The 27,960-nt window shown below is 43.8% G+C and overlaps 1 protein-coding gene across 3 annotated transcripts in view; it reads left to right on the forward strand.

Annotated features, from left to right (window-relative positions):
- The window catches only part of Limch1 (LIM and calponin homology domains 1), a 311,271-nt gene that overhangs the window by 223,677 nt on the left and 59,634 nt on the right, over nucleotides 1–27,960 (forward strand). For all 3 annotated transcript variants that reach the window (NM_001001980.3, NM_001368863.1, NM_001256122.2), the window contains 3 exons: nucleotides 4,845–5,097; nucleotides 23,578–23,613; nucleotides 27,555–27,681. In NM_001001980.3, the coding sequence (NP_001001980.2) occupies nucleotides 4,845–5,097; nucleotides 23,578–23,613; nucleotides 27,555–27,681 (416 nt within the window). The remainder of the gene's footprint in view (nucleotides 1–4,844; nucleotides 5,098–23,577; nucleotides 23,614–27,554; nucleotides 27,682–27,960) is intronic.

The following is a 27,960-nucleotide window of genomic DNA, read 5'->3' on the forward strand; positions in this document are numbered from 1 at the left end:
AGGCTGTGCAGACCATTAGCTCATAAAGTGTGCTGAAGTTTATATACTGTGGGTACAAGGAAGGGAAATGTTTAGTGGGTAACACGCTACATAAGCAAAAATGGTACGGCTCCCCAGCAAACTAGATGTGTGCTTTATGTCCTTAAGAAAGCTCTGGTGCCTGGCCGGGGCTGTGCCCTTCTTGATTGCCAACTGTTTTATCAATCAATTCGATGACTGGTGGGCTAGGTTGATGCAAATGGCCATGAATACATAGTGTATACCCAGGCTACCTATTGGCCCTCAGGCTGGATTTTTTAAAATTTAAATCTTGTGAATTTGATATTGCTTGTGTGGAGTGATCAATACTTTCTCTATAGAAATGCGTGGCCCTGTAGCCCGCCGTGAGTTCAGTGGCTATGATTAAGGGTGGCTCTCTTGCACCTTTGACTTTTCAGGAGGCAGGTGGCTTGTTCCTGCATGTAGAGACTTGTAGACAGACAGCAAGGCTGGTGGGGAATTAATTGTTTGTTGTTGTTATTTCTATTTTTGCATATGTTGCTGTGATAGTAATCTTTTTGGACATTCTTCTACTGTCTGAGGTCAAGGTTATCTTTTGTGGCCACAGTGTTGCTTTCTGACATAAAATTCTTGTAGGTGGTTTTGTTTGTTTGTTTGTTTGTTTGTTTGCCTTTTGAAGTACTCGAGATTGACCCTAGGGCCTTGTAAATTCGAGGAGAGTGCTGTACCACTGAGCTATATCCCCAACTTCTCAGCTATGCAAGTCACTGCACTACTTGAGTATTTCACAGGTCCAGGTTCTAAGTTAGATATGTAGCACACAGTATCTTTTTTTAGCACACAGTATCTTATTTAATGCTCAGCATAAGCATCTAATTGCATCTTAATTCACCCTTGCTCGGAGCTGGGACACATTCCTTGTCCTTGTTTTATAGATGTGCCTTCAGGAGTTTAACTCTTTGTTTCAACATTTCTAAATGACAAAAATCACTGAAGGTCCAGTGGTTTAGCTCTGTCAGCCTCAAGAAGTGTGGGTTCAAACTGGTGCTCTTAATTCACCCAAGGCTACTTTCTCTTTGCCTCATAGAAGGTGAATTCTAGAGTCATTGAACAAATGTATTTTCTCAGATACATACACTTTTCAGCAGACAGATTAGCCTCAGGGCCACATAGCGTGTGACTCCTAAAGAATTCCATGGTACATTGTGAGCTGCTTGAAAAATATTTCTGAAATTTTACTTGACATCTTAAGTACCACCCACAGCACTAGAAGTTAAAATACCAAGTTTGTGATCTAACTACGCTTTAACAGGGTCCAAGCATAGCTTCACTTTTACAAAACCCATCTCCACCAAACCCTTCCACCCATAGTGCTTGCTTTAATTTTTTAAAAATAGAACTTTTCCACTTTTTTTTTCATAACTGGTACTATAGTGCATTAGTCTGTCTCTAGCTTTGAGGTGTTTATAGTTTACATCACATCTTGAAAGGATTTGAGATGGTGGTTAGTAATACTAAACTAGAATATCCCAAAGCACAGTTTAGTTGCAGCAATTAAGGCTGATAAACCAGAGCCTACTTATAAATGCTTCCTCTGTCAGACAACGTGGAAGAGATCCTAACTGGTCCCCCTCCCAAACTGCATCTTCCGTACCAATCTGATAGCTTAAGGCTTATCTTCCTGTAAACTAATCAAGACCTACTAAAGCTTTAAAAACACCACCACCACATTTCTTATCTTTCTTTAAAAATTCAGTATAAATATTGCCAAATACATATTAATTATATAAGACTTTTCTGGTATGTTCCTTTAAAATGATGCTAATCAGCAAGAATGTTATTTCTAATGAATAGTTCCACATTTAGAAGACTTTTTTTTTTCTTTTAAGTATGTCTTGAAAATTTTTGTCCTAAGATTCATAACCAACTTGGGGCAGCCTTAACATAACATTCTTTGCCTTTATATTGGGTCCATATAGAAGTCTTCAACTTTGTTATTATGAGTGGGTACCCATTGACCAATTCAAAAAAGAGAAGCCACATTCAGAAGTGTCATGATTCTGTGAGGTGGATACAGTTTCCTGGTAGGAAATCTGTCAACCCCCAGGCTTGCCAGCCAGGTACTGAGTGCCTCCTTCAGCCTCTATCAGCAGCCTCCACAGCCTCCAAAAATCTCCACTGAACGGGAGGCACAACCTTACACTCGTGTACATTGAAAGTTAGTTAGCTTAACATAAATATGATTCTCTGCATTTAATTCAGTTAATCCCTATGTTCTATCAAAAAGATGTGTTACAAAATGGAAATGAAGAATATGCAAAAGTAAAGTGCTAGAAGAAAATTAAAAAGTGTTGGTGACTTGGGAGTATTTGGCAAACAGGTGGAAAGAAGAGGCAGCAGGGGAGGAGGGGAGGGGAGTAGAATGGCTCTACCTGCTTGTAGCCCCATGGAAAAGAGGAGTGAGGGCTCTGATAAAATAGTAACGTTCCCTGTGCTCTGTTCTGTTTTCCTAACTTTGAACATTCAGAGAAAAGCCAACCTTAGTAAATTTCCATGTCCACCAGATAAAGTGAAATAAAAATCTTTCTCAAGTCTAGCCTGACAGTGTGCAGGCACACACTACACTGTGCCAGCCTTTCTGAGGCCCTCATAACACTCGAGGGACATGCTAGTGCCATGGTAGGCCATGGGAACCTAGAGTATAAGGACTTTAAACTCCCAGGGTCATGGAGCTAGTAAGTGGTGGATCTGAAAAGCAGTCTTGACTGTAAATCTATAAAGCGGCCCACCCCACAGCTAGGCCGCTCTGCCTGGGGACACTGGCAGGGTAACATTCCTTAAAACGTCTATTGAGACAATCTTGAAGAGTAATTCAGTAAGAAAAGAGCTGTGTTTGCATGTTAATGTATTTTGATACACCTTGGATAATAATTTAGATATATTCTATAGGTTTGTAAAACTGAGGAATCCAAGTTAACTCTAAGCATCACTAAGGTGTCTAGTAGATGGAGAACTTACCTGCTTTCGTTCTTTTATCAGCACAGGTTAGTATTTCCTCTAGTCAGGACATTTCGCAAAGACATTTTTCTCAGTGTTGAGTGCTGACAGGACAGAATTTTGGGTGTCTAGAGAGCAGAATCCAGTTTCACTGAGCCAACACTAATCAGCCACGGGGAGGGGAGGGCCCCTCTGGCCACTCTGAGCCCATTTCTATCTTTATAAAGAGAGGCTCCTATCAAGTGGAGAAACAGATTCATGTGTTGGCAAGACAAGGTGGCGTGAGTATTTGTTTAGAGGCAACATTTTATTTTGACACTGACAGATACACTTGTTAAGTCTTGTTGTGGGAAGGGAGCTAAGTAATGAATCAGACACTAACAAATATTTCACATACAGTGAGCAACTTGTTCACAGCCAATATTTTCAAGTTACAGTCTTTTAAATGTTGTTATAGGAGGAGATCTCCAGGGTAAGTCCTTTCATTCCAATCTCACAGAAGGGGACGGTCATGTGTGTTAGAGACAAACTTAGGGAGCCACAGCTCATGTCTGATGGATCTGGAATCGTTCCAACATAAAGATCAGGCAGCATGCATTAAACACTAGGTGCCAGATACTGGACCAATAGTCTTAGGTGGATTTAGTCCTTCCAGTAGTCCTGTAAAGCAGATGGCATTATTGCCCTCATTTTACAGATTGGAAAATGGAGGCTTTAATAGTCAGGTTAAAGACAAATAAAGAGTAGGGCTGGAAATGAAGTGGATCTGAACGGAAGCCTGGCACACTACCCCCTCTGCCTTGTTCCAGGTCTTGGCTTTCTTCTTAAGCATAAATGTCTTTGTTATCGGCAGAGTCAAAACGATGACGTGTTTGCATTCACTGATTAAGAGGTCAACCAGCATTAAAATAGGGGTTACTTATATGATCATGTTTGCCTTAACGATAGCTTCATTCTAACAGACCTTAGAAATCTAACATGAGACTCGGGCAAAAAGGATATGTTGGAATTATTGGGACTGTGATCTAGGAGCAAAGCTGACATCAACAGAGCTGAATTCCTTTGCAGAAAACAAACAACAACACTTTCAGCCAAACCATTTCCTGTACCCGAATTTCAGATGCTCATTGACCGCTCTGGCATGCATTAGAAGTGGATGCTGGATGGCTCTTGTTTTCAAAACAAAGGGAGGCGAGAACTATGCACAGGGGGTGGAGGGAGATACAATCATGAGTTGGTATGGACAGCAGCACAAAGACTGTCCCAGATCCAGAACTGGGAAAACCCCATGGAGAAGATATAACCTCTTGGGAGACCAACACTTAGTAAAGTCCAACTGGCCACTTCTCTAAATTCTGTCATTCTCATCTGTCTCTGCTAACTAGATTATAATTCACATCTTCACCATGTTCTGGGGCAGGGTTAAAGAGATACGAGGACAAATAATTTTTGATGCATGCTTGTCAGAATGTCAAGTGCAGTGGACTCTGGCTACAGCTTAGTAAACTCCTCATTGGGAAACTGGTGAGCTTTTCTTTTGAACCGCCAGAGCTCAAAGTTTGTCCGTCAAACAATTCTACACAAATGTGTCACTTACAGTAATCCCTGGCACACTTAAACTTTATCTCTATTTTTTAAAAAAAGTCTTGCTTGTAGTTGTTTGGTTCTCCTCACTGAAATTTGAAGCCTTTTCCAGAGGAGGCTAGTTTAGACTGATATTTTCCAAGTTACTAACTCAAGGTATAAATTCCAGAACACATGAGAGTTACCCTTGATTCTATAGAGATGCCATTGGGTGTTTCTTCCAGCATCACACACTTTATCAGTATCCATCCTCTGCTTTCCAGGAAGAGGAAGCGATTCTGAATCAGACTTGCCGCACCGGAAGTTGCCAGATGTGAAGAAAGATGATATGTCCGCACGAAGGACTTCTCATGGTGAGCCGAAATCAGCAGTGCCTTTTAACCAGTACCTCCCGAACAAAAGCAACCAGACGGCCTACGTCCCGGCGCCTCTGAGAAAGAAGAAGGCGGAGCGGGAGGAATTCAGGAAGAGTTGGAGCACCGCCACCTCCCCCCTGGGTGGGGAAAGGCCCTTCAGGTAGGAGCAGTGGTCCAGTTCTTTGATACACCATTACGAAGGGATGTAAGTGGCCAATGCATCCCAGAGAGCTTGTCATAAAATGCCGATTCATGAAGGTCGCTAGAAGCATGCCTAGTGCACAGTAGGTATACAACATATACTTTGCTGAGGAGCCTGTGCTCTGAGGCCAGTTCTGTTGACCATGTAAAAAAACATGTCATGCGGCCTACAGTGGAGGCTGCCTGATTTCTGATCCTGTTACCGTGGTTGTACAAAGATTATACAAAAAAGACTCTTGATGTACTTATACAGAGCCAGCTCAGATAAGAAGAGACAGACGCATGGAAAAAGCTTGAAGACCAAGTGTAGACGAGTGTCAGAATAAACACAAGATGCGTTTTGTTTTGTTTTTTAAAGAGAAGGAAACTATTCCCTTAATGTCCATATTAATGTACGTATTTATTCTGCAACTATTTATTGAGTTTCTGTTACATGCTGGGTGCTGTATTTGGGGTCTGGGGGCCCAATAGTAAGACACTAAGAAACAGGCCCTATCTTTAGTAGTATCTTTATAGGGACTTAATATTTCATTATTACTATCTATAATTTTCCCACTAAGGAAATGTTTCTTAAAATTTGTATGTATTGATCAAAACTAGTGAATTTTACCTTTACAGTAGAAAAGCGTTTTTTGCTTTCAATATCAAGTTTGCAAGAGCCCAGTATGGAGGAGAAATGTGCTGTATATAATTAGCTCCACTAAATTGACCTCATCTTAGCAGCATCCTGTCCTGTCCTGTGCTGTGATATCTTTTTCTAAGCTAAAAGTGATATCAAAATGTCTTGGAAGGGATGTCCAGTCTGTTCGATGATCTGCCTGTTAGCTTGGTAAACCGTGTTGTCCAACTCACTAGTTACCCTGAAACCATAGAGGAGGAGGGAATTGACGCAGGGTCTCCCACTGAAGATGACCCGAGCAGCCAGGTGGGCGCTGATGGGAAACCTGACAGTGAGTTAGAAGCTCCTCCCAGCAATGGTGAGGACCAGTCTCCTGGGGATGCTGCTGTGGTGCCAGCTGCTCTTCCTGAAGACAGAGATGCTGTGGAGAGCCAAAAGCGCAGAAAGCTGGAGCAAGCTGGGATCAAGGTCATGCCTGCCGCACAGCGCTTTGCCAGGTTAGCTCTGCCAGCTGAGGGCTGGCCTGGCTGGCCTTCTGCATGCCTGCAGGTTTGGATTCTGACTCGCTAATTGGACTTCTCATCCCGTTTCCCCAGTTCCTGCGTGTCAGTCACATCAGTGGCCTCTGCTCTGGACAAGTAGAAATAGTCACTGCCTTGGGGGCATGCCTCTGCTGCGTCATTGGCTAGTTTAGATGGAGATAAATCGAGAGCTCCTCTCTGCTTCATTAGACCCCATCCCTGCGGTCAGTTGCGTGGGCTGCAAGATTTACCTAGCAGTAATATTTTATTTTCCTATTGCTTGTGTCTTGCTAAGTTTGATCCTACTCCTAAATGGCTCATTACCTTATGGCCCATCATTAGAATAAGTTCAATATCTTGAAATAGAGGAAGGACAATCTATTCAGAGAGATTAACGGACAAAAATCCATGCATCTGCCTTCTCTTAAGGAGTAGTACGGACCGAGTTTGTCAGTGTGTTTTCGAAAGCATAGTGATTCAAAGGCTAAGACTCGAACACTGACTGACCTCTCTTCATTGGAGCTAAAAGGCTTTCGCATACATAGCATACATTTAACATAGTCATAGTGCCCCTGACTTCCTGAGGTGGGGGAGAGGAAGGAAGTGTTTAGGCAGTCAAAGCTATAGAATTCTACAGGTCTGCAGCTTTGTGGAAAGTTCTGGAAAGCGTATTTTTTACATAAGAACCACAATGAGCCTCACAAATCTAACTAATGCTCAGGACGATTTGACACCTAGAATCCCTTCCATATGCATTTCTTCCTTTTCATTTTAAAAGGAACACACTCCTTTTTGTTAGAAGAAGAAACAAAGGATGGGTGATTGTATTAATTACTTTGCTTGGTGCTGTGAGAAAATATCTGACTTAAGCCACTCAAGACAGGAGTGATTTCTCTTTCGCTCATGGCCCCGGGGGATTTTAGTTCATGATGTCAGGGAAAGTGTGGCGGTGGGAGGGGTATTGACAGGTGCATGAAGCACCTGGCTTTACTGTGGCAGGCAGATGAGAATGGGACCCATAAGGCCAAGCTCCGTCCGGACCTCAAGGCTGGTTCCCAATGACTCGTCTTGGCCAATCATATCCCTTGTCCCGAAGATTCTAGAATCTCCCAAGCAGGGTCACCATCTAGAGATCAAATCAACAAACACAAAAGCCAGTAGAGATTCTGGGGGCAGTTTATATTCACACCATAGCAACGAGAGTACGTAATCTATAGAGCTGGTCAGAGTTGACGTGGCAGCCAGATTCAGGTACTTTGTCTATATTGATACATCTGATTTCACACATGTATTTCTCTATATGTTTCTTATGTGGTTATTTCCATGATCTAGTATTTAATTGAAATATCCAGGGTTGACTTTTATATATTTAATTGTAGGATAGCTTTTGTTGTTTTAAAAGAATTCACAAAACTAATCTATTTCTTGCTGGGTGTGGTGGCGCACGCCTTTAATCCCAGCACTCAGGAGGCAGAGACCGGTGGATTTCTGAGTTCGAGGCCAGCCTGATCTACAAAGTGAGTTCCAGGACAGTCAGGGCTATACAGAAAAAACCTGTCTCGAAGGAAAAAAAAAAAACACAGAATCTATTTCTTCTCTATTTGTGGTAGTCCTACTAAATACTAGAAATTTGATTTAAAATCCTTCTTGCATTATAAGCAATTATCTGAAATAATGAAGAATAATATCATACTATATCCTGAATATTCAAATATTCTTTGACTGTGTTGGAAATATACTTTTCCTGTATCCTTCAAGCATCTACCTACCCCAGAGACCAAGCCAGAGAAGCTGAAACAGAAATGAATAACATCTCATCACCATGTACTGTTTTCTCAACTTCTCTGTCTCCCCTCTTCAAGGCTGGAACACAGTGAAAATATTACTAAGTTATACAGATAAGAGCGTGAACACAAAAAATCAACTCTCCACATCTTTGACGCACATACTTTTATTTTATCATATCTGCGAATCTTTTAGCCAAAGGGTGAACAAGAAGATGCCAGGGACAAGGTCCAGTACAAGACGGGAGTTTTGTAAGTGACCAGTGCTACATGGTAACTGGAAAGCACCTTTTATAATTAAATATTGAATTCTTTCATAAAGATTCTCATTCAATATATAAACATAGAGTCATAGTTTACAATGTGGTTCTGGTGGAAGATATTATATTTAGGTAGTCATTTTTGCTTACATACATGTTTGCTGTTATCTGATTTAACTTTTAAAAAAATTAACTACGAAGCAGAAGTGTGCAGGTTTGTTAATGTCACCACACCTCAGACTTTCTCACACAGTATTGTATTTAAAATCATGTTGATAAACAGCTATAAATATTCCTAGAGACTGTCCCCAATAGCAACACCGTGTATCTCTTCTAGTCACCATGACAAGCTCATTTGGCAGACAAGTTCTCAGTTTCTAGTTCACTCCTAAAAGCACATCCACCATGCCACATACATATGAAACACACACATGGCACATACACATGCACATGCCACATACACATGCACACACATACCACATGAACCTGCCACATGCACATGCCACATACACATGCACACACATACCACATGCACCTGCTACATGCACATGCCACATACACATGCCACATGCACATGCCACCAGCCCAGCATACCTACATTTTGTCACTTAACTTTGTTACAAGGCACAGTAGTCTTGACAGTCATTCTACGTTTACCCACACTTAAGGTTCTGTTTTTAATGTGGCAGAAAGTTGCTTAACTGGAATGAAATGCAAATCATGAAGGAAAAACAAAAACAAACAAAAAGCAAAAAACAAAAACCCAAGGACTCCCCTTGTGTGGAAAGTAAGACTATAAATCACTGAACTACACCAATGTCTCTCAAAGCCTTTGACCCCAAGTCTCTTGTTTGACATCCAGATGGATTCTGGCTGTCATAGTTTTGGACCTAGCTAGAAGATAAAGGGGCAGTGTCTCAATTGGGAAAGACTGTTTGTCCAGGAAGTGCTGTACAAGAAAGGGGCATACACAGTAACGGGAGGGGCCAACCTTTAAAGCCAGGCCACATTTCTGTCTCCTTCCCTGGGATCCCCACATGCCTAGTTGCATTACTTTTAAGCCAATGTGCACACAGAGCAAAGGTACAGGCATGTACACATGATGTTAGAAGCCTATAGGATCCACACTACTTGTGAAAAAATAAATCAGGAGGTTATCTAAGCATCAAGGAACAGAACGTAGGACTTCTCCATAAATGTGTGGCAGTTAATATTTATTAGAGTTTCCATAGAAATTTTTAAAAAGTATATAAACTGCTTTTTGTTCTATTTTATTTTATGACCATGTTAACTTAATTAAGCCTCCCCCATAAGATTCTGCAAAAGAAGCCAGATTTTTTTTTAAAAGAGGGTAAAATAAGAACCAAGATTCACTTCCCCTTAAATTAAAATACCATGGAGATTTGTGTTCTCTTATTTGGTGTTTCCCATTGGAGAAGTGAATTTTGTAACTGGATTCTAGGTTTCACGTGACTGTACTTCTTTCCTAATTATTTGCATGTGTTTCATCACTCACTGATCCTGCTAGTCTGTGGACGTTCCCGACCACGTAGTAATTAATGACAGAGGAGAGACAACTCTCCAGGGGACAATCGACATTTTAGAAATCTTCAGAGGGAGAGCAGATGTAGCCCGGTGCCAGCCACATACTCTTCTGTCCCTCTCTACCAGATGCTGGCTCCCTGCTTCTTTCATCAGATCCCCCAGTCTAGAGACCAGACAGGCATGACCCGGGTGACTCTGGATGTGTCTGCCGTGCCTGGAGACAGGGTAACGGGGAGGTTTCTGATGTTGCCCGTGACGTTCCCAAGAGAACGAACAGGCCTTTCTGGAGAGCCCAGTTTCTTTGAATAGAACCAACTCACTGCCAAGCCAAGCTGGCTACTCATTGCCAAGTAGAAGGGGGTGAAAGGGGATGCCAGCTCTCCCTTAGTATATTTATAGTGTGTGTGTGTGTGTGTGTGTGTGTGTGTGTGTGTGTGTGTGTGTGTGTGTGCTCTTAAGCATGCTGAGGCCAGAGGAGAATATCGTGTGTATTGTATTGGTGCCCCCTGTCTCTGCCCCTCACCCCAGCACTGAGTTAGCGTAGCTCCCACTTAAAGGCAAGTGTATAGTCACTTCCCCTTAAGGCGGCGCGGCACACTTAAAGCCAGGTCCTCTTGCTTGTGCAGCAAGGGCTCAGCTACAGAGCTCACTCCCCAGCTCTCCTCCTCCATTCGTTAGTTTTAACCATGACTCATATGCTTCGAAAAATATAAAGAAACCTTAGACAGGCTAAAACAAACATTTTCTCTGCCCTATCCCATGCACTGGGTCCTTAATCTCTCCTGTCCTTTTTCTTTTCCTTCTTTCCATTTTTTTTTTTAACATGAGGCTGGCAGGGTTGCCAGGTTATAAACTGGCTCTGCATTTCTCTGTAGCCTCAGCAGATCTTGACCTTGTGATCTTCCTGACTCAGCCTCCCAAGTACCCTCAGGTCCCACCAGGGTTCTGCATTTTAAATTACAAATGGGTTATATTCCTTCTAGTAAAACGTGTCCACCCATCAATTGCAACCCTACCAGTAGATGCAAGTCTAAACAGCCTGGCTCTGCTGCTTATGTACACTTAAAGTCATTTAGCTAAGTTCATAAAACTTGAACTAAGAACCTTACTATTCTATGCAAAATGGACACCGTAATTCCTGGTTTGTAGAGTTCTCATGGTCACCAGTCTACATATTAGCTGCTCAGATTTGTGGTTATTGAAAAAAAATAAAAATATACCAGAGTTTAGCAATAGGCTGTTTTTAAGGAATAAGTAACTCAGAATAGAAGTCATTGAAATCTTTTTGGTAAGTGTATACTTGTGACTATTCTTCTACATATCTGCCTTCAATGCATTTTTTACTTCATGGTCAGTAGTGCCAGCCAATAATCTACATCATTTTTCATCTCTCAGAGATGGCCACAAAGCTCTCAATTTAAAGAATTCATACAATGAGCAAGAATTACTCATAGTAACAGTTTTCCGGTTGGAGTAAAGATATTCCAGAGACGGGAATATCTTGAAGTGGCCATTGATAGAGAAACTTTATTCAGCATACATATCTAAATTGAGATCACTTGAAACGAGTCCTGCCACACTGGGCAGCTAGCCTAAAAAGAAACACTTGGGGAATTTGCAGACCAGCTGGGCTTGCAAGATGCATAGAAGGTACCAGATTCACGCTGCTCAAATTGGCATTGTATATTGGCAAGGCCATTTGCATACATGCTTACTTTTGATTTTAACAAATTCTTTCAGAGATGAAAGCCCAGGCCTCCTGGTCAAAAAGTAGAAAGAGTTTTAGTCTTAGACTTGGTTCATAATGATGACTGACTCCAAACTGGGGTGCAAGAATATGTGAGGTATGTAGGTGTGTGCTTCCTACTGAAAGGGCTTTGTAAGATATTAAATGCTGACCTAAATTGTGAGGTATGATGAATTAGCATTCTGCTACCATCAGTCTTCCGAATATTGTTGTGCAATGCAATTTACAACTCTATTCTAAGTACAACTCACAAAAAATCCCTTTATTTAGTTACCAAATTACTTCCCTTTCTCCTGATCTCATAGTCATGATAATGCCTTTTTTTTGTAAGATGCTCTGCTTTCAAAGCTGTTCCTGGCATTGTTGTTTGTCCAGTCAATAGCACAATGGTCTATTCATTGTCATAGAACAGAGTCCCTGGAACCAGCCTACCTTGATTTGTATTCGAATCTATGCACTAGCTGTTTGACCTTGTACAAATTTATTGGCCTAGACTTTCTACTTGATAAAATGAGGATGAGTGGATACATGCCATAGTCTATGCAATTTTAATGCTAGAATTACTACTTATCAGGAATTATACATAGTATATGTTCATTATCCACTGGCCAGCATCGGTATAATCAATTTGGTTTTGCTTAATGACTCTGAAGCAATTCAGTGATCTGTTGTTTTCTACTAACCGTTCTTCATAGCAATAGTTAACCAATCCAAGTTGATTTTTGCCAGACATGTCGACTAAGAATTCAGGGAGGAAAGTGAACACAGTCTAGGGAGGGACTAGGCAGAAGACTAAGAGTTGAGTATGCAGCTCTTTTAAGGGCAGGATTTAATACTTTTAATGATACATTTATTGAGAAGCAAAACATCAGACACACATTTGATTTAAAATCTTGAGATTTTTTTTAGATCAACAAGAGCAATGGCTAATAGTGAGAAGGTGTTATGACTATGATCAAGCATATTTCGATTTTCCAAAAATGAGACAGAAGGAGATCTGCTGTCACTAAAGTAATGACCTCCATTGGAACAATATGATACAAAGTAACAGCCAGGGGACCAACTAGTCAACCAGAATAGACTGTCTAATTGCTGACTCTGTCTTCAGCCAGGTCAATTCTTCCTGTCTTCATTCCTGACATGAGTTTGGCCTTTGAAGAAGACAAATTTATTCTTTACATTTTTAAGACATGTATTTAGCTTGTGTTTCCATACCTGTGTGTGTTTGCCTGTGTGTGTGTGCGTGCGTGTGCAAGTGCAAGTGTGCTATAGTGTGCATATGAAGGTCAGAGAACAATTTGTGGGAGTCAATTTTCTCCTTCTACCACATGGTTCCAGGAATCGAAAGGCTGTCATTGTGGGCAGCAAGTTCCTTCACCCACTGAGCCATCTTGCCTTACCTTAAGCACATTTTGGTGGGTACAGGGGGCTGCAGTACTACTGATTGAACTTGTGTTCATGTGCATGCTAGGCAAGTGCTCTGCCCCTATGTTATATCCTCAGTTCAGGAACTTTAAATCAACTTTTCAGAAAGCTCTTACAAAATAGGTACACTTTTTCTAGAAATCAAATGATTTCAATATGCTTGTCTATTACATCCTTAGCTCAAGAACTTTTAATCATCTTTCAAAAAAAGCTTATACAAAATAGGTATGCTTTTGTAGAAATCGAGTTATTTTTATTTGTTTGTCATCTTTATGAACTGGGAATGCAATCAGTGATGGGGGATTAAACGTTCCAACCATATTGGGACTTCAGAACGAAACTGGTCTTTTAAATGGAAGAATGCAAAATTCTTTGAAGACCACATAAGCACAGTTGCTGTCTTGCCCACTACCCCAGGACGGAAAGAAAATAATTAGAAAAGTCCTAAGGCTTACACCTTGACACATCACCATCAAATTGCTTTTAGCAATTGAAAGCTTCTGGTTTTAAGGGGCCTTCAAGAATCCTTTGAAAATAAAAATCATCTGTAGCAATAATTTGCCAGAGCTCTTTTACCACGCTGTCCTGCACTTCTAGCAAGAGAAAGGAAGCAGACCTGGAGAGATGGAGAGCTTAGGGAGTGGGGAGAGGAAGCAGGTGCTGATGGGAGAAGGCAGGGCTTGATCAGCTTTTATGTCATCCTCTGAGTGCCTTTAAACTATTCCATATGTCTCCGTTCAGCTCAACGTGTTGTAGAAAGACCTTCCTTAGGCTTTGTAGTAGGTGCATGGCCTATATTCTAGCACATGGCTTCTTCATTCATGCGTTTTCCTCCAGAGTCGTTTCTTGGCAAACTGTGGACCTACTATGTGTATCACAAATGTGGTGATGAAGGTGGCGGTAGACAGTCCCCTACTTTTCCCCTGCTGTTTCACAAGATTTTTGGATTGTCACTTTCTGAGCCATTTAGGATCTCGCTGTTATGGATGCTCCTGGAGCCCTGCACATTACATGACTTTTCTGTGTTGTTTGTATCTGGCTGAGGTCAAGGTTAAGCCTATCCTAATTGCACTGCAAATCTATGCTGCAACTAAAATAAAAGGTGCTGCCCTCTGAACTAACAGCATTGAGAGGACTTTGCAATAACGGTACATTCACCTGGAGATGGGGATTTAAACTTTTTTAAAAAAACCTGATCACATGTGGGGTTCCATTTGATTTTGCTCTATCAGTCAAAAGCAATCAAGTGAAGAGAAAGAAGCTATTCGTGACATAGTCCTTCGGAAAGAAAACCCTTTCCTGACCCATCAACATGGCAAAGATTCAGAGTCGGAGGATGAAGCTGCATGCCTACTGCCTGACCTTGAGAAAGATGACTTTGCTGCCAGGAGAGCAAAGATGAACCAAAGCAAGCCAATGGTGCCACTTAATCAACTGCTCTATGGGCCTTACCGAAATAAAGACGCAGAGAAGGCAGGTGGCAGCAAACAGCTCTCAAAGGGACTGTCAGACAAGAAAAATCTAGGATTTAAAAGGTGTGCACTCTGTGTGTGTCTATATGAAAAGGAGCATCATTAAGCTAAATTGATCTGTACATAGCCCCCATCCCTCTCTTCTCAGCCCCAGGTCTTGTAAATTTCATCACTAGCCAACTAGACATAGCCAACTGTCTTTAAAAGGATAATCAATACTTAAGGGTGCTCCACCTCCATTCAAAGGGAACAGAAAACAGCCATTGCCTTTCAATTAGTCTCTTGAATTAGGAAGTTTTAGCTGGAAGAAAAAAAAAAAAAAAACCAAATCTTATTCTTTCCTCTCTCACACAAGCAAGAGAAATAACGGTGTTTTTCGTTTGTTTGGTTTGGTTTTTATTTTTTTGTTTTGCCAAAAGCAAAGCAGGGGCTGGCTAGATAGATAGCTCAGTGATTACCATGTAGGTTTAATGGCTGGCGTTCAGATTCCCAGAACCATAAAAGCCCAGATGCGGCAGTATAAGTGCCTAATCCCAGTGCATTCCTGCCTACCCGGCAATGGGAGATAGAGACAAGAAAACTGTCAGAAGCTTGCAAGGCAGCCAGCTAGCCAAGCATACATCAGCAAATAAGAGAGAGCCTGTCTCAAACAAGGGAGAAGGTGAGGCTCAAAGCATGGGGCTGTGCTTCGTGTCAAGGCTCCACTCTGTGCTTACAGTGAGCAACCTGGACCAATGCTATGAAACAGAGTGAGGCTGGACGTTGACGCGTTCTTTCAGAATCAACTTAGATGTACTCTCCACGTAGGCAAGGTTTACAGTTGAGCTGTTTCACATCTGAGCCATGTTCCTGCTATCTCCAAACCCATCCTCGAGTTTGGATCATACCGAGCGCATTATTGACATTTATTTTAAGGGGGACTGTGTGATTCAATCAGAAAACTCGAGTTCAGTATAGGGACTTGAATAGTGTGGGAATTGGGCATCGTTACTGTCAAAAAAAAAATCTCATTACCGTTCTCAGCAGTCATTCAGCCAGCCCTGGCTTCCCTTCCTGGATAGTTAGAGACTATCATCCGCTGAAGAAAAAAAGAGTTGCCTTATTACAGTTTAAAAGTGTAGTTTGAGAGACTAGAGATGTAACTCAGCAGTAGAGCAGTCATCAAGGCCTCAGGTTCCATCCTATGGAGGCACCTACAGCTCCTATTAATCTCATGCTTTTGAGAAAGGACAGGGACTTCCTGCCATTCCCCTCTGTCCCCTCCCTGAGTTTCCGTTCTTGACATTCTGTCTGTCTGCTCCCCTCTCCTTGAACTTGACTTATCCAATGATGTGGGGGCCCTAATCAAATCAACAGAAACCAGGGTCAGCGAGAAGATGTCAACACAATGGTGGCCTGTACCGTGCAAACCCAGAAAGATGAACCACTGGAAACAAATTTCAGGAAGACACCAGATCGTCATAAGGATGACCTGGCCCAGAGAAGAATCCAGGGCAGACTTACCCCTCACCGTGAGGCTCCGAGCTTCATCAAACTCTCTGGGATTACGGAAGCTGACCTGGAGACTTGGGAGAGATTGAAAGTGTCAGGAGAGACGAGGTGTGTTATGGTTTAACCCCTGGCAGTGGTAGGATTTAACATTTGAGAATTGAGCGGTTATCTTTGCTTCGTTTTCTGTTCTGATGGCGGGGAAGAGTATCTCTCAAAACACAGAGCGACTGGAAGTGAGTACATTCTGTGTGAGAGGAAGCATTAATGCTAAAAGCCAAGCTAGCAGAAACCAGCTTCTTTACCCAGCTGATTTTCTGCGAGTGGTTGTTATTTATTCTCCTAGACTTGCTTACTATAAAGAATTTCGTCTTGAATTTTGAATAACTAACCATTTCACCATGTCTGCAGTTTTCTTATGCTATCAATCGTGGTGTTGCAATTGATGCTTTGAAAGCAATAGAAACTTAAAGCACTATTTACCAAGGCAAGAACAGTGATCATTTCTTCACTGGAATGGTTGATGGGAAAGCCATTGGGTTCTAGCCGTGGCAGTATTGTTCATATATTTAGTTTTGTCTTTTCGACCTCATCTTGATTTGTACTTGCCTCGGAATCCCTGGAACTGATTTCTGATTCTGACCAGGGACGGAGATGCTCAGAACACCTGTGCCCCTGAGCCCTCACCAGAAATCGACACAGAAACCGCCATCCGGGATGATTTTGCCAGCCGTAAAGCAAGGGCTTATAAGAAAGCGTCTGGCCCCAGGCAAAAGTTTGTCCACTTTGGGCCTGTGACAGAGATAGACCAACAAACTTGGAAGCGGCTCAGCATTGGCAAGGCGGGGCCTAGGGACAATGTGGAGGTTGTCAGGCACAGCAGCCAGAACCAAATTTCCTCTGGGTCACCTCCCTCTACTGCAACCTTTGGCTTAAAGGAAGAACAAATGCTTAGTCCACAGAGTGACTGCAGGTATTTTTTTTTTCCGCTCTGGTGCAAATAGGTCTGCATGGCAATCAAATGCTGCTTTTAAAGTTGGCTAGGGCTAGAGACATAGCTCTATGGTAGAGCATACCCGTGCTTAGCATGTGCTAGATCCCCAGCACCAAAACCAAATCAAAGCATGGCGATGAGACTGGCAGGTGTCTATCTTCAGTCTGTTTTCAGGGGAAGCAGTGCCTGAGAAGGCCAGGAATATCTACAGCCATCCCTTTTGGCCTGACCCTTGAGCGTCATCTTATTAGTTGGACCACTGGAATCTGTTTGTGTCTTCTAAGTACATAGAAAACACACGTAGCAGCATCTCCCTCTCCTGCTCCTCAGGCACCTTGGAACTCAGTTTTGGACATCCAAGGAGACCCATGAAAGGGGGCTCTCCCTTCTCCTCAGCTTTCAAAGTCTCCAGTAGATCAAGACTAGAGAATGAGTCTCTCTAGTCAAGATTTCTTGGAGACAGCAGTGCCCAGACTAGGGACCCAGCTCATCAGCCTCAGACTCAGAAATCCCTTCTTCTCTGGAGGCCCTCCAACCAAAGCCTTATTCTGGGGTTTAGGTCCATCATCTGGTCTCCATTCTCTTAGGCAGAAGTAGAACGTTTCTATGTATCTTGCTTGTCCTAGACCCTCCATCCCTCCTGCCTGATAGGAGCCATGTGAAGTTCTTTGTGAGGAAAGAAAACATGGGATTCATCCCAGTCCTTTGTCCTTGAGACCCAAAGGAAGCGGGAGGAGACCCATGACCCGTAGAGCAGTCTCTTGAGCTCGAGACTGGTTGACACCATAAAAGAAGAAAAGCTGTGCATGTCAATGTGTCGGGGACAGCTGGGGAGGCTTTCAGGCTCCAGTGTCTGAGAGAAAGATGAGGCCAAAAGCTCACGAGAAATGCAGCCTGGGGTCCTCCAGTGCACACCGGGCTATCACTTAGTCCTGCAGTGACTAGGTCACACCATGCCCCCTTGGTGTGTTTCAGGCCTTTGGAGAACTCACAGTCTACTATCTAAGTCTGATTCTGACACCTTTACTAACTGGCCTGTGGAATGACAGCTAAGCATCTCTCTTCATCTTTTAGTCTCCTTTCGTAACTCTCTTCCTCTTGCCTCCTGTCACCAACACTACCCGGTTAACACTAGGACAGTGCCTTCTGGCACAGATGGTCGTCTCAAAAAGGCCCCATGGCTGGCGCCCGTGCTGGAGTCTCAGGAAGAACAGGTCTGCATTCAGAGCAACAACCCAAAGACAGAGGAAGGTGAGGCATAGCATGTCCTGCCTCCCAGGAAGTGATGGGTAACAAACAGGCAAGCAGGCTTTTGGTAAAGTTTTTTTTTTCTTTCTCTCTCCTGTAACAAAACTGTCCTCTCTGGCTCTAGTTACACCCACACAGCTGCCACAGGATGGCAGAGAACAAAATGAAGAAGTTATTCAAAAAGAGCATGAGATGCTGCCAAGGGTACAAAGACCGGAGGAATGCAGCGGACCCCTGTGAGCCTCCCGCCTGCATCGTGTATTGTGCTGCCTCTGCTGTGTGGGGCTGGTGTGTGCCTAGATAAGAACTGAGCATCCCGGTGTGCGCCTGATGACTGAATCAGTGGGAAGTAAACTTGCTTAAAGGGGTGGGCTCATTATAGGGTAGGAGCTGTCCTTCTGAGGTCCACTCTGGTTGGAGGTGTTGGCCTTTGCATGTGACAGGGGACTGATTTCTTCCTCACTAATCGTGAAAAGCAAATATGGAACCGTTTTCAAGTACCAGCTGCGTGACAGGGGCCTCGCTAAATTAAAAGGGGGATTTCCTACACAGCTGCTCCATCTCTAGGCACTTCTGTGTGAATGAATGTCAATGAGTGACAGTACAGAATCCCTTTAACAGTAAATGGTCTTTAACTGGTTGGACCAAGCGTTGTCCTAGAGCACGTCCTCTGAGAACAGAAGTGAAGTTGGAAAAGAAAACGGCTCCTTCCTGGAGTGGCTGTGAACTGGAAAGGCCAGAACAAGATGGCTGACTCATGAAAAGATGGTAGGATGACCAGGAGAATCGAGATGCTCTCTACACATCCCAGATCCAAACCACCCCCATTTCCTTATGCACAGCAGTAGGAACTAGGAATCTACCAAGGGTATACCCAAGAATGATCAGAGGTCAGGTTATCCTGTACCCCTGTGACTGTCAGGGTCTTGGCCCTGTCAGTACCAGCCAAGGTCTTGGCCCGCACTTTGGCTGTATTGCTAATGCATCATGGTGTATGAGAGCCACTTACCTGATTCTGCTAGAAGAAATAAAATGATTGACATGGCCCCATCAATCCAGAGTTTCTCTTTTGTAAGTAAGCAGGTATGAAAAGAGTAGTCATTATAATAATGAGTTCACCCATTAACCATTCTTTCTGATCTTCACTCTGTGGGAAGAATAAATGAAAAACTCTTCTTCCTGGATCGCAGAGGAGCCTTCGGGAAAGGAGTCAGACTTCTTTCCAAGCTACTTGATTTTATGGATTTCAGGCCTGAGAGAACGAACGACATTAATAAACTTGTGATGTTTCCAACATTACCCAACCTCACTGCCATCTGGTGGCAGAATTTCTGTTCCACTTTCTGACTGACTTAAGAGCCCTGGAATTTCAAGGTCCTGTGTGTGGAAGCTGCTGTTACCAGTTAATGATATATATGTTTGTAAGTGTAGTCTACCTACCTAATGTTGGGTGACAAGAGGGTGACAAGAGGAATTCTCTTAAGCTCATTGTGAAACAGAAAGTACTAGTGCTCAGCTTCTCAGAAGCCTTTGATGATACTGGGTCCAGGGTACAATAGAGGCCAGGAATTAATAATCCTACATTTTGAAGATCAGTACCCTAGCCATCGTTATCAGCTGAATCGGACAGTTTCTATCTTTTTGGATTACAGTGATGCCCAGGGAGCAGACAATAGCCATGCTTCACACCATAGATGTAGAGTAGATTATCTTGTGTCCTCTTCAGTGTGTGTCTGGTCCCTCTCTAGCTCACCTCTGGAAAAATCACAGCTAGGCTGAGTGGATATTTGCTCGTTTCACACATGGGAAGTGCCATAGGAAGAAAAGTTATGTGTTGAATCCCAGGCGGTTCCCAGATTGAGGCTAGTTAAGGACAAAGGGACTGGGTGGTCAACCTCGCCCTCTATTGTCAACTCACCTTCCGGATGTCCCGAGCCTGATACCTTACTCTGGATCTGTAGGCTGTTGTGGAGCAAGCCAGAGTGGCAGGAAGGAAGGAGGCAGGGCCTGGAGCCTGGGCACGGCATGCTTCCTGGGTGCATTCCTGTTTTTCGAGACCTTTGGGAGTATGGATTTCCATTGCAGTTGGGAAACCAAACTTTAGTACACAGCCCAGAATTAAAGCACCAAGATTTTAGACTTAGCTCTGAGAGGAAAACCACTTTACCCCTTCAAGGCATTGCCTGTACAAGTCACAAGAGGAGTCACGGAGAAAGACCTGCTTGAATTCATACTGCTTTCCATCTGCCAGTCATTTGTAGTTCATATTAGGATAGTCAGTGTAAGTGAAGAGAGCCATTAACTTTATGACATACTTCTTTTTCAAAAATATTTGGTCTGTGTATGTGTGTGTGTTTCTGTGCTTGTGTGCATCTGTGCATGTGAGAAAGGGAGAGGGAGAGAATGCCCACGTGCCAGGAGAGGTCAAAGAGCAGCCTGTGGTAGTTGGATGGGTCCTTCTCCTATGTCAGTTATAGAAAACGCAGGTCATCATGCTTGGTTGAACGCCCCTTTACCTGCTGAGCCATCTCCCAGCCCAGGATATACTTCTTGATTGAGCCAACACACGCCCTGAGAATTTGTGTTTCCTTTTAACAAGTAATTGCTATGTGCAAAACACAAGACTTGAGTGTTCATCCTAGAGGAGTGGGTGAAGCTATTGTCTACTCTCACTTCAAATTAGTTCGGAGGGATCCACCACTGAATTATTGTGGATTCTAAGACGCTCTCTTAGTGCCGGAAGCTGTATGAACATAATCAGTTGGTATATGCCTTGTTTCTGTCACCCTTCTGAATGCTACTACCCTCAGATTGGAACTTCATTAATTGACTTTTCTGGTAGGTTGCTCATTCCAAGTCTGTCACAGTCATCAATTCTATACCCTATAGCATTAAGACATTCTTTACCCAGAGTATCTCCTACTTTGCATTTAAGGATCTCTATGGGAGAGGGAGAGGGAAGGGAGAGGGAGAGAGGGAGGGAGGGAGAGAGGGAGAGAGGGAGAGAGGTAGGGAGGGAGAGAGAGAGAGAGAGAGAGAGAGAGAGAGAGAGAGAGAGAGAGAGAGCAGACCTGCTTGACAACTGAAAAGGCCCCTTGAAGCCAAGTGCTAATCACCTTCCTCTTAATCAGCAAAGACAGTCTTTCTTACATCTGTGGTCCTTAAAACTAACACATCCATCTACGAGGAAACGCCTTAGATCCATGAGCGCACAGAAAACGGAGCACAGAAGGCGATCCTCAGAGTCTGCTGCTCTTGCCAGTATCCCAAAACTACCTCTCAGGGGCCTCCTCCAGCCACTGCCGAGGGAGAACAGCCAGAAAGCTTCTTGCAGGGTGAGACTCAGAATTTAGGAAGAATCTGTCACCAGCAGAGACCTCCTTGAACGCTGTTTCATTGTTCTGTGAAGAAAACAATTGAAGTTCAGATCCATCCCGAAGCTAACAGTTAGCTAGGACAAGACTGTGTGTGCACCATAAGCTCCGAGTTCCGAGTTGTGTTGTACTTCGATAAAATACTAACTGGATATCCAAATAGAGACACGAGGCCACACAATTGTTAGTTAACCATTTCTCCATTATTTATCCATCAAGAATAACTTCTCTTTCAAAGATGGTTTAGCAAGCCCCGCATTTGAATATGAGTGCTCTAGTGGGCCTTTTTACTGACTAAAATCCATGTATCCAGGCTTCAGAAGTGACCCTGCTCATGCTCCCTCCCTAGTGGGGAAGAGTCCTCGCGTCACTTGCCTCACAGTTGGGGCATTTGGGGCACACTGAGGATCCTGCTTAAACTAGTACCTTTTGGGAGTGGCCCCTGCAGAACAGAATGTGTCTTCTGCCAGCACAGTCTTCTCACAGTCCTTTGGTTGGCTTGCTTTTGTCCATTCCAACAGAAAGCTGGGGTCTTACCCACAGATTTGATAACTGAAAAGGCCCCTTGAAGCCAAGTGCTAACTACCTTCTTCTTATCAGCAAAGGCAGTCTTGATTTTCAGGTTTTCCCTATGAATGAAATAATAATTGTCAATAAATGTGGAATGTTCTAGAATGATGAAAGTTGAAAGAAAGAAAGGAGTGTGTGTGTGTGTGTGTGTGTGTGTGTGTGTGTGTGTGTTTTCATGCATTGTTGGGGCAATTTCTCTAAAATTATAGGAAGAAACATTCAGAAATTACCTGATAGGCTACCGATCATGGGACAAGGTAATGTTTTGCTGACCAGGTGTGGTTTCTGGAAGCTAGAAGCAGGATAGAGTCTCCTTACAGCATTCAGAATACAGAAGTGACAGCCGGATGGTGGTGGCGGCAGCGGCGCACACCTTTAATCCCAGCACTTGGGAGGCAGAGGCAGGAGGATTTCTGAGTTCAAGGCCAGCCTGGTCTACAGAGTGAGTTCCAGGACAGCCAGAGTTACACAGAGAAACCCTGTCTCGAAAAACCAAAAAGAAAAAAGAAAAAAAGAAAAGAAAAGAATACAGAAGTGAGAGAAGTGAGCAGCCTTTTGGGAGCAGAAGAAGACAGTGCCTTGCTGCAGGGATGCTTGATCACGGGAGTTTTTCATTCAGATGCGTGCTCCTGTACAGTGATGTTCTCACCTTCAGATCTTTTCTACTGTGTAGCTTCATTTGGGCCTCACATAATCATACTGCCGAGGATGTAGCTTTGTAAACCCAGATTAGCAGGAGAATAGAAAAGATCAGGACAAACCTTGTTTTTTTCCAGCTGTGGGATAGCCTCTGAGTCTGGTTTTGATTAAGACGACCCGTTTTCTAGGAATTGTGGTTTCTGTCAAATGCAGGCGGAAAGTACTGATTGGAGTTCTGGCTGAAGTTCTGATTTGCTCTTAGAAAACCCGTAGGAATAGCCTTTGATATTGTCTGTGCATTAACACATCAGAGCAGCTCAGTGAGGGTTCATGTATGTTGCATGTCCATGACGGCCCATTACACCAACACAGGGGCATGAGCCATGTGTGTGCGAATAACTGTAGTGTATTTGCATTTTAGGCTGTCTTTTCCGAATACTGTGAGTTAACCCCAAGCTTTTGTGTTTCCATTAAACAGAGTTTTCTTTGTGGGCAGCATGGGATTTTTTTGATTTCTCTTCTGGGTCTTAATGGCAACTTTATACCCTTTGGAAATATGAAGGCTTTGATTTTGGCTTTTTTTTTAAGTAGCTAATGAATATTGCTAATTGTGTAACAACATTTCTCTTACAGCATGACCAGCAAAAAAGGTTTGGTAGACACGAACTGATTTCTCCCACAGTTTGTTTTTCCAGGTTGGTCACAGCATCCGCTCTCTGCCAGCCCTCTCTAATTTTGTATTTGATCTTGTAGATACGGTCCCAGAACTCCTGTGTCAGATGACGCAGAGTAAGTGGCATCTATCGTGTTCATAGGATCACATTAATCACTAGCCTAAACTGCATGCTTCCTGTACTTACCACTAATTGGCATGCAACGGAGGCTGCAGAGAGCTGCACAGTCAGCCCAGTGCACAGACGAGCACCGGGGTGCCACCGGGGTCGTGTGTTCTGTGCAGGGGAAGTGATGGAGACAGCAACTTAAGCATGATGCTAATGTGTGGCTAATGCTGCAGCTTTGCCGCTCATTTCCCACTGCCTGGCATGCTCAAGCCGCTCTTATGACTTGGACATTGGTACCCTTCCTGAACCATTGAATTAGGGAAGGGGGTGTCATGAGGTTTGCAGTTTAACTCCCAATGCACAGGGGCTTAGCCTAAACAAAGAAGTAGTCATTCTTACAGTCACTTTTTTCCCCAAAACTAAAAAAAAAAAAAAAAAAAAAAAACCAACCAAATCCTAAACCACTAATTATAGATTCAGAAGCCCAAGTCTCTACCAGGTTGGAGTTGTATAAACTGTGGGATGTTTAAGACCCAAACATTGGGGTTTTGTTCAAGTTCTGTGGCATAGCAAGGGGTCAAGGGTATAAAACAAGAACCCGGGTTCCTCTGCCTACCGCTTGCTTTTCTTCTGGAACAGAGGTCTCTTCCCTACCCTGCACCTCACATCCCAGGTTGAGAAAAATCGTATTCACCCCATCTGTGACCTTACAAACTCTGTCCCAAAGTTGGCTTTCCTGTAAGCAGAACCTTGTGCCCTTGATGTACAAGGCCGAAGGTTTTTCAGGATGATCTTCTTGGGTGTGGTGATTGGTCTTCTGAGGAAAAGGATTTAATATTTCATTCCAACACGAGTTGCACAAAAGTGTCCACGTGGCCTGACAGAGACCTGGCCATCAGCAGAACGATGGATGTTGCTTGCTCTCCTGACCCAAGTTCCACAGCAAATCAGGGCGTAGAACCCACAGATGTCAATTCTACTGATGACAACCATAATGGTATTTAGGCAGAGATGGGGGCTTTAGACAACTCTTTTCCCATCATGCTTTTCCCTGTGTTTGTGTTGAGGAGTCTTAACCCTGAGCGCTCACATTCCATTGCCAAGTTCCAATGGGCAGTCTAGAATTATGTAGTTCTCTAGGAGACAGAACCTCCGTGTCCCCAAAATGCAACTCAGCCTGTGCCTGACTGACTGCAATGAGTTAAGCCAACAGTAAAACTGAGACCTGGGTATGACTCTTAAATCCTTCAGCGGCAATATTTCACATCGCTGACAGGAGGAGGCATGCGATTGAGAGGCCAAGCCCTACTCTGATCTGATGAGCAGCAACATTGTGAAGGATGGATTTATTCCCCCCAGACGTGCGGCTGCAGGACAGTTTGCTCAGAGTGGATCTTGGGGAAGGAAACTACATTCAGAAGATTGTAGACCTTGCCTAAGCTTGCCTTAGAAACCCCAGGCACAGAAAAAGTTAGGAACTGTTTAAAGGGGTGGGGCTTGGCACCCCCTTCTCTGCTGTTTATCCCTGTGGACCAGTAAGAACTCAAGGAACTTGTTGTCTAGAGGTTTTATTTGAGAATATACAAGAGCGCCAAATGATCACTTACAGAGGGTGCTGTTGACACGAGTCATGGGGAGAACAAAATCACAAGGCGATGCTAAGAGTTAATTTTTAAAATAGAATTGGATACTACTGTCTTGTAGTTTCTTTCCCCTCTCCCTTTCCCAACAATCTTTAAAGGCAATTACTGGCATAAACTACACTAATTAATTGACATACAAGATATAGCCCAATCAAAAGACAAAGTGTCCTGATTAAATATGTCAGGGTAAACTTACCATAGACATAGTGAAATCTCCACCTTCTGGCCAGGCAGGATCTCTCTGTCATTCCATGTTCTCACATTCTCCTCAATGGCGCATTGCTCCTCTCCCAACAGGACTCTGCCGGAGGGCCTGCATCTTGGGAATGTCAGGGAACATTTTATTCAGAGTTTTCTTACTTCAAATTGGACTTTTTCGGATTCTTTTATGCAAACAATTGATATTTCTTTAAAAAAATACAAAAAGCCTGGGTTAGGGAGATAGTTCTTCCTGATATAGGAGAGTCCCACTTAATTATCTGGCCTTTGGCCACATTTGGGCTACGCTAAGTTGGAGCTTCACAGTGGGAATGGAGATGGTAAGACTGTGAGGACCTCACTCAGTGACTGGCTGGGGAAGGAACTGAATCCCGTCCTCGGAGGAAGCCAGCTCTTTCCTTCTCACCCCTGCAGAAACCAATGCTCTATGGCCATCTACTTTGGTCAACCTGGAATTCTGCCCTTTGGAACACAGGCAGCAAAGGCAGGGGCCTCCTCTCTCCCCACAATTTGTCTACTGGTCTGTAAGACGTGCAGCTCAGAGACGTTTATTCCTCTGAAAGCCTTAGTAGAGAAATTGTAATTTGCCTCAAAGTAACTGGCTATATTATTATTTTAAAGGTAAGACCCGTCCCCTCACCTCCAAGCATAGGGGGAAAAAGTATAAGAGTTTCCATCTATCTCTAGAAGACCTACTTATGTGAGAGAAAAAAACCCATTATGGGTTAGACTTTTCTACTTACACACACACACACACACACACACACACACACACACACACACACATCCCTGCAGTTGAATTCTTCGAACACTCTAGCCTTGAGTTGTAATCTCAGGTTAGATTTTCAATGTCCAGCACCTGGAGAAAGGGGTCAGGAACCCAGCTCGTGCAGATTCACCCCACAGTGCTCCTGCTGTGTGCACCTCTGATGATGCCTGGAGTCAGTTGGTTTCCAAGTGCAAGTCTTATCCCTGCCCCCCTCAGCACCCCCTACCCCCCTCACACACACACACACACACACACACACACACACACACACACACACACACACCCCGTGCGCAAGCCATCTTCAAAAACGTGGATTATCACCCTCTTCTATACCTAGGGGTCTTAGAAGGTTTCTCCTTAACTTTCTTAACTCCTGAACTCCCAAGCTTAAGTATGTTCCTACTTAACTTCCTGAGTAAGTGATCCGGGTGACCTTTTGGTCTCAGAGCTAGTCTCCCTCCCCCATGGGGGAGGGGAGGGGGCTTTGCTTTGGTCTCTACTCCTGTGTTACCCTGCTGCTTCAATGCTTGCTCTTAACAGGTCTGTGTGAGCATCACAGAGGCTCTGTGGTCTTAGCAAGCTCCTGCAGAGTTTATCAACTGCAGGCACAGCCAAAAGGGTTGCTTTTCCTCATTACCCGCCCTGCCCTTTCCCTTCAAAAAGTAAAATCAGAGGAATCCCGTCAAAAATACATCAAAACAGTTGGGAGCACATTAGGGTGCAAAGTGTACCCTCATTTATGTGTGTGTTTCTTCTTAGTACAAAATGCCTTATTTTCTTGATTCCAAGATGAACTATCAATTATGTTATTATATAAAGAAAAAAAGAAAAAGAAATAGCCACAAAACACCCAGCCTTAACTTAAATATGCAAAGATGGTGTCTTATTCTTGAGGCCTTATGACTTTCTTTTAAAGTTTAGAAATCATCTCTGCGCACGTAAATCAGGCAAGCTCTCTCTTTTCACCAAGTGCAGTGTGAAATTCCACTGCAATGGAATGTTCCCGCCCGCCACCTCCTCCAACACATATATCCTCCCTAAATTATATACCTCTGAATGAGAGGAGTGCGAGCCTTTTAGATACTTTCTCCTGGCCCTTTCTCGGGCACCTTTCTAGAAAGCTCCCCCATTCAGGGCCATCAATGAAGACAAAGGCATCTCCTCTTGGCTGTGTTGCTGGCGGCTGCTTCCCACTGCAGAGCGAAGAAGCGGCTCTCAGCCCGGTAGCGCCCCCAGGCGGCGGTGTGCAGTGGCGAAAGGAGGCCGCCGCGGACTCTCATGCTGCTTGCTTTTTGTTTTTTGCTCTCTCCGCATCAGGAGCACGAGTATGTTTGACATGCGGTGTGAGGAGGAGGCAGCGGTGCTGCCGCACAGCAGGGCCCGCCAGGAGCAGCTGCAGCTGATAAATAACCAGCTGAGGGAAGAGGACGACAAATGGCAAGATGTGAGTTCTGGCCAAGGCCGCGGGCAGTGGGGAGGGACTCAGCCGACCACCCGACTGGGAGGGTAACTTGGACTTCAAAGTCATGCTGGGAAGGGCCGCCCCAGCATTACAGACAGAGACCGGCCTGGGTAAAGATTAAAGGAGAGGTCCGCGGGAACGTGGAGAGAGGAGAAACCGACACTGGTGTGTAGCAGCAGGTACTCTAGACCAAAGCTTGGTCACAAAGAGAAAGGATGGGAGGCAGGCGACTAGGATAGGCGCAGAGCTGTGGTGTGCTGT

This window comes from Mus musculus, chromosome 5 (assembly GCF_000001635.26).
Source record: "Mus musculus strain C57BL/6J chromosome 5, GRCm38.p6 C57BL/6J".
NCBI lineage: Eukaryota > Metazoa > Chordata > Mammalia > Rodentia > Muridae > Mus > Mus musculus.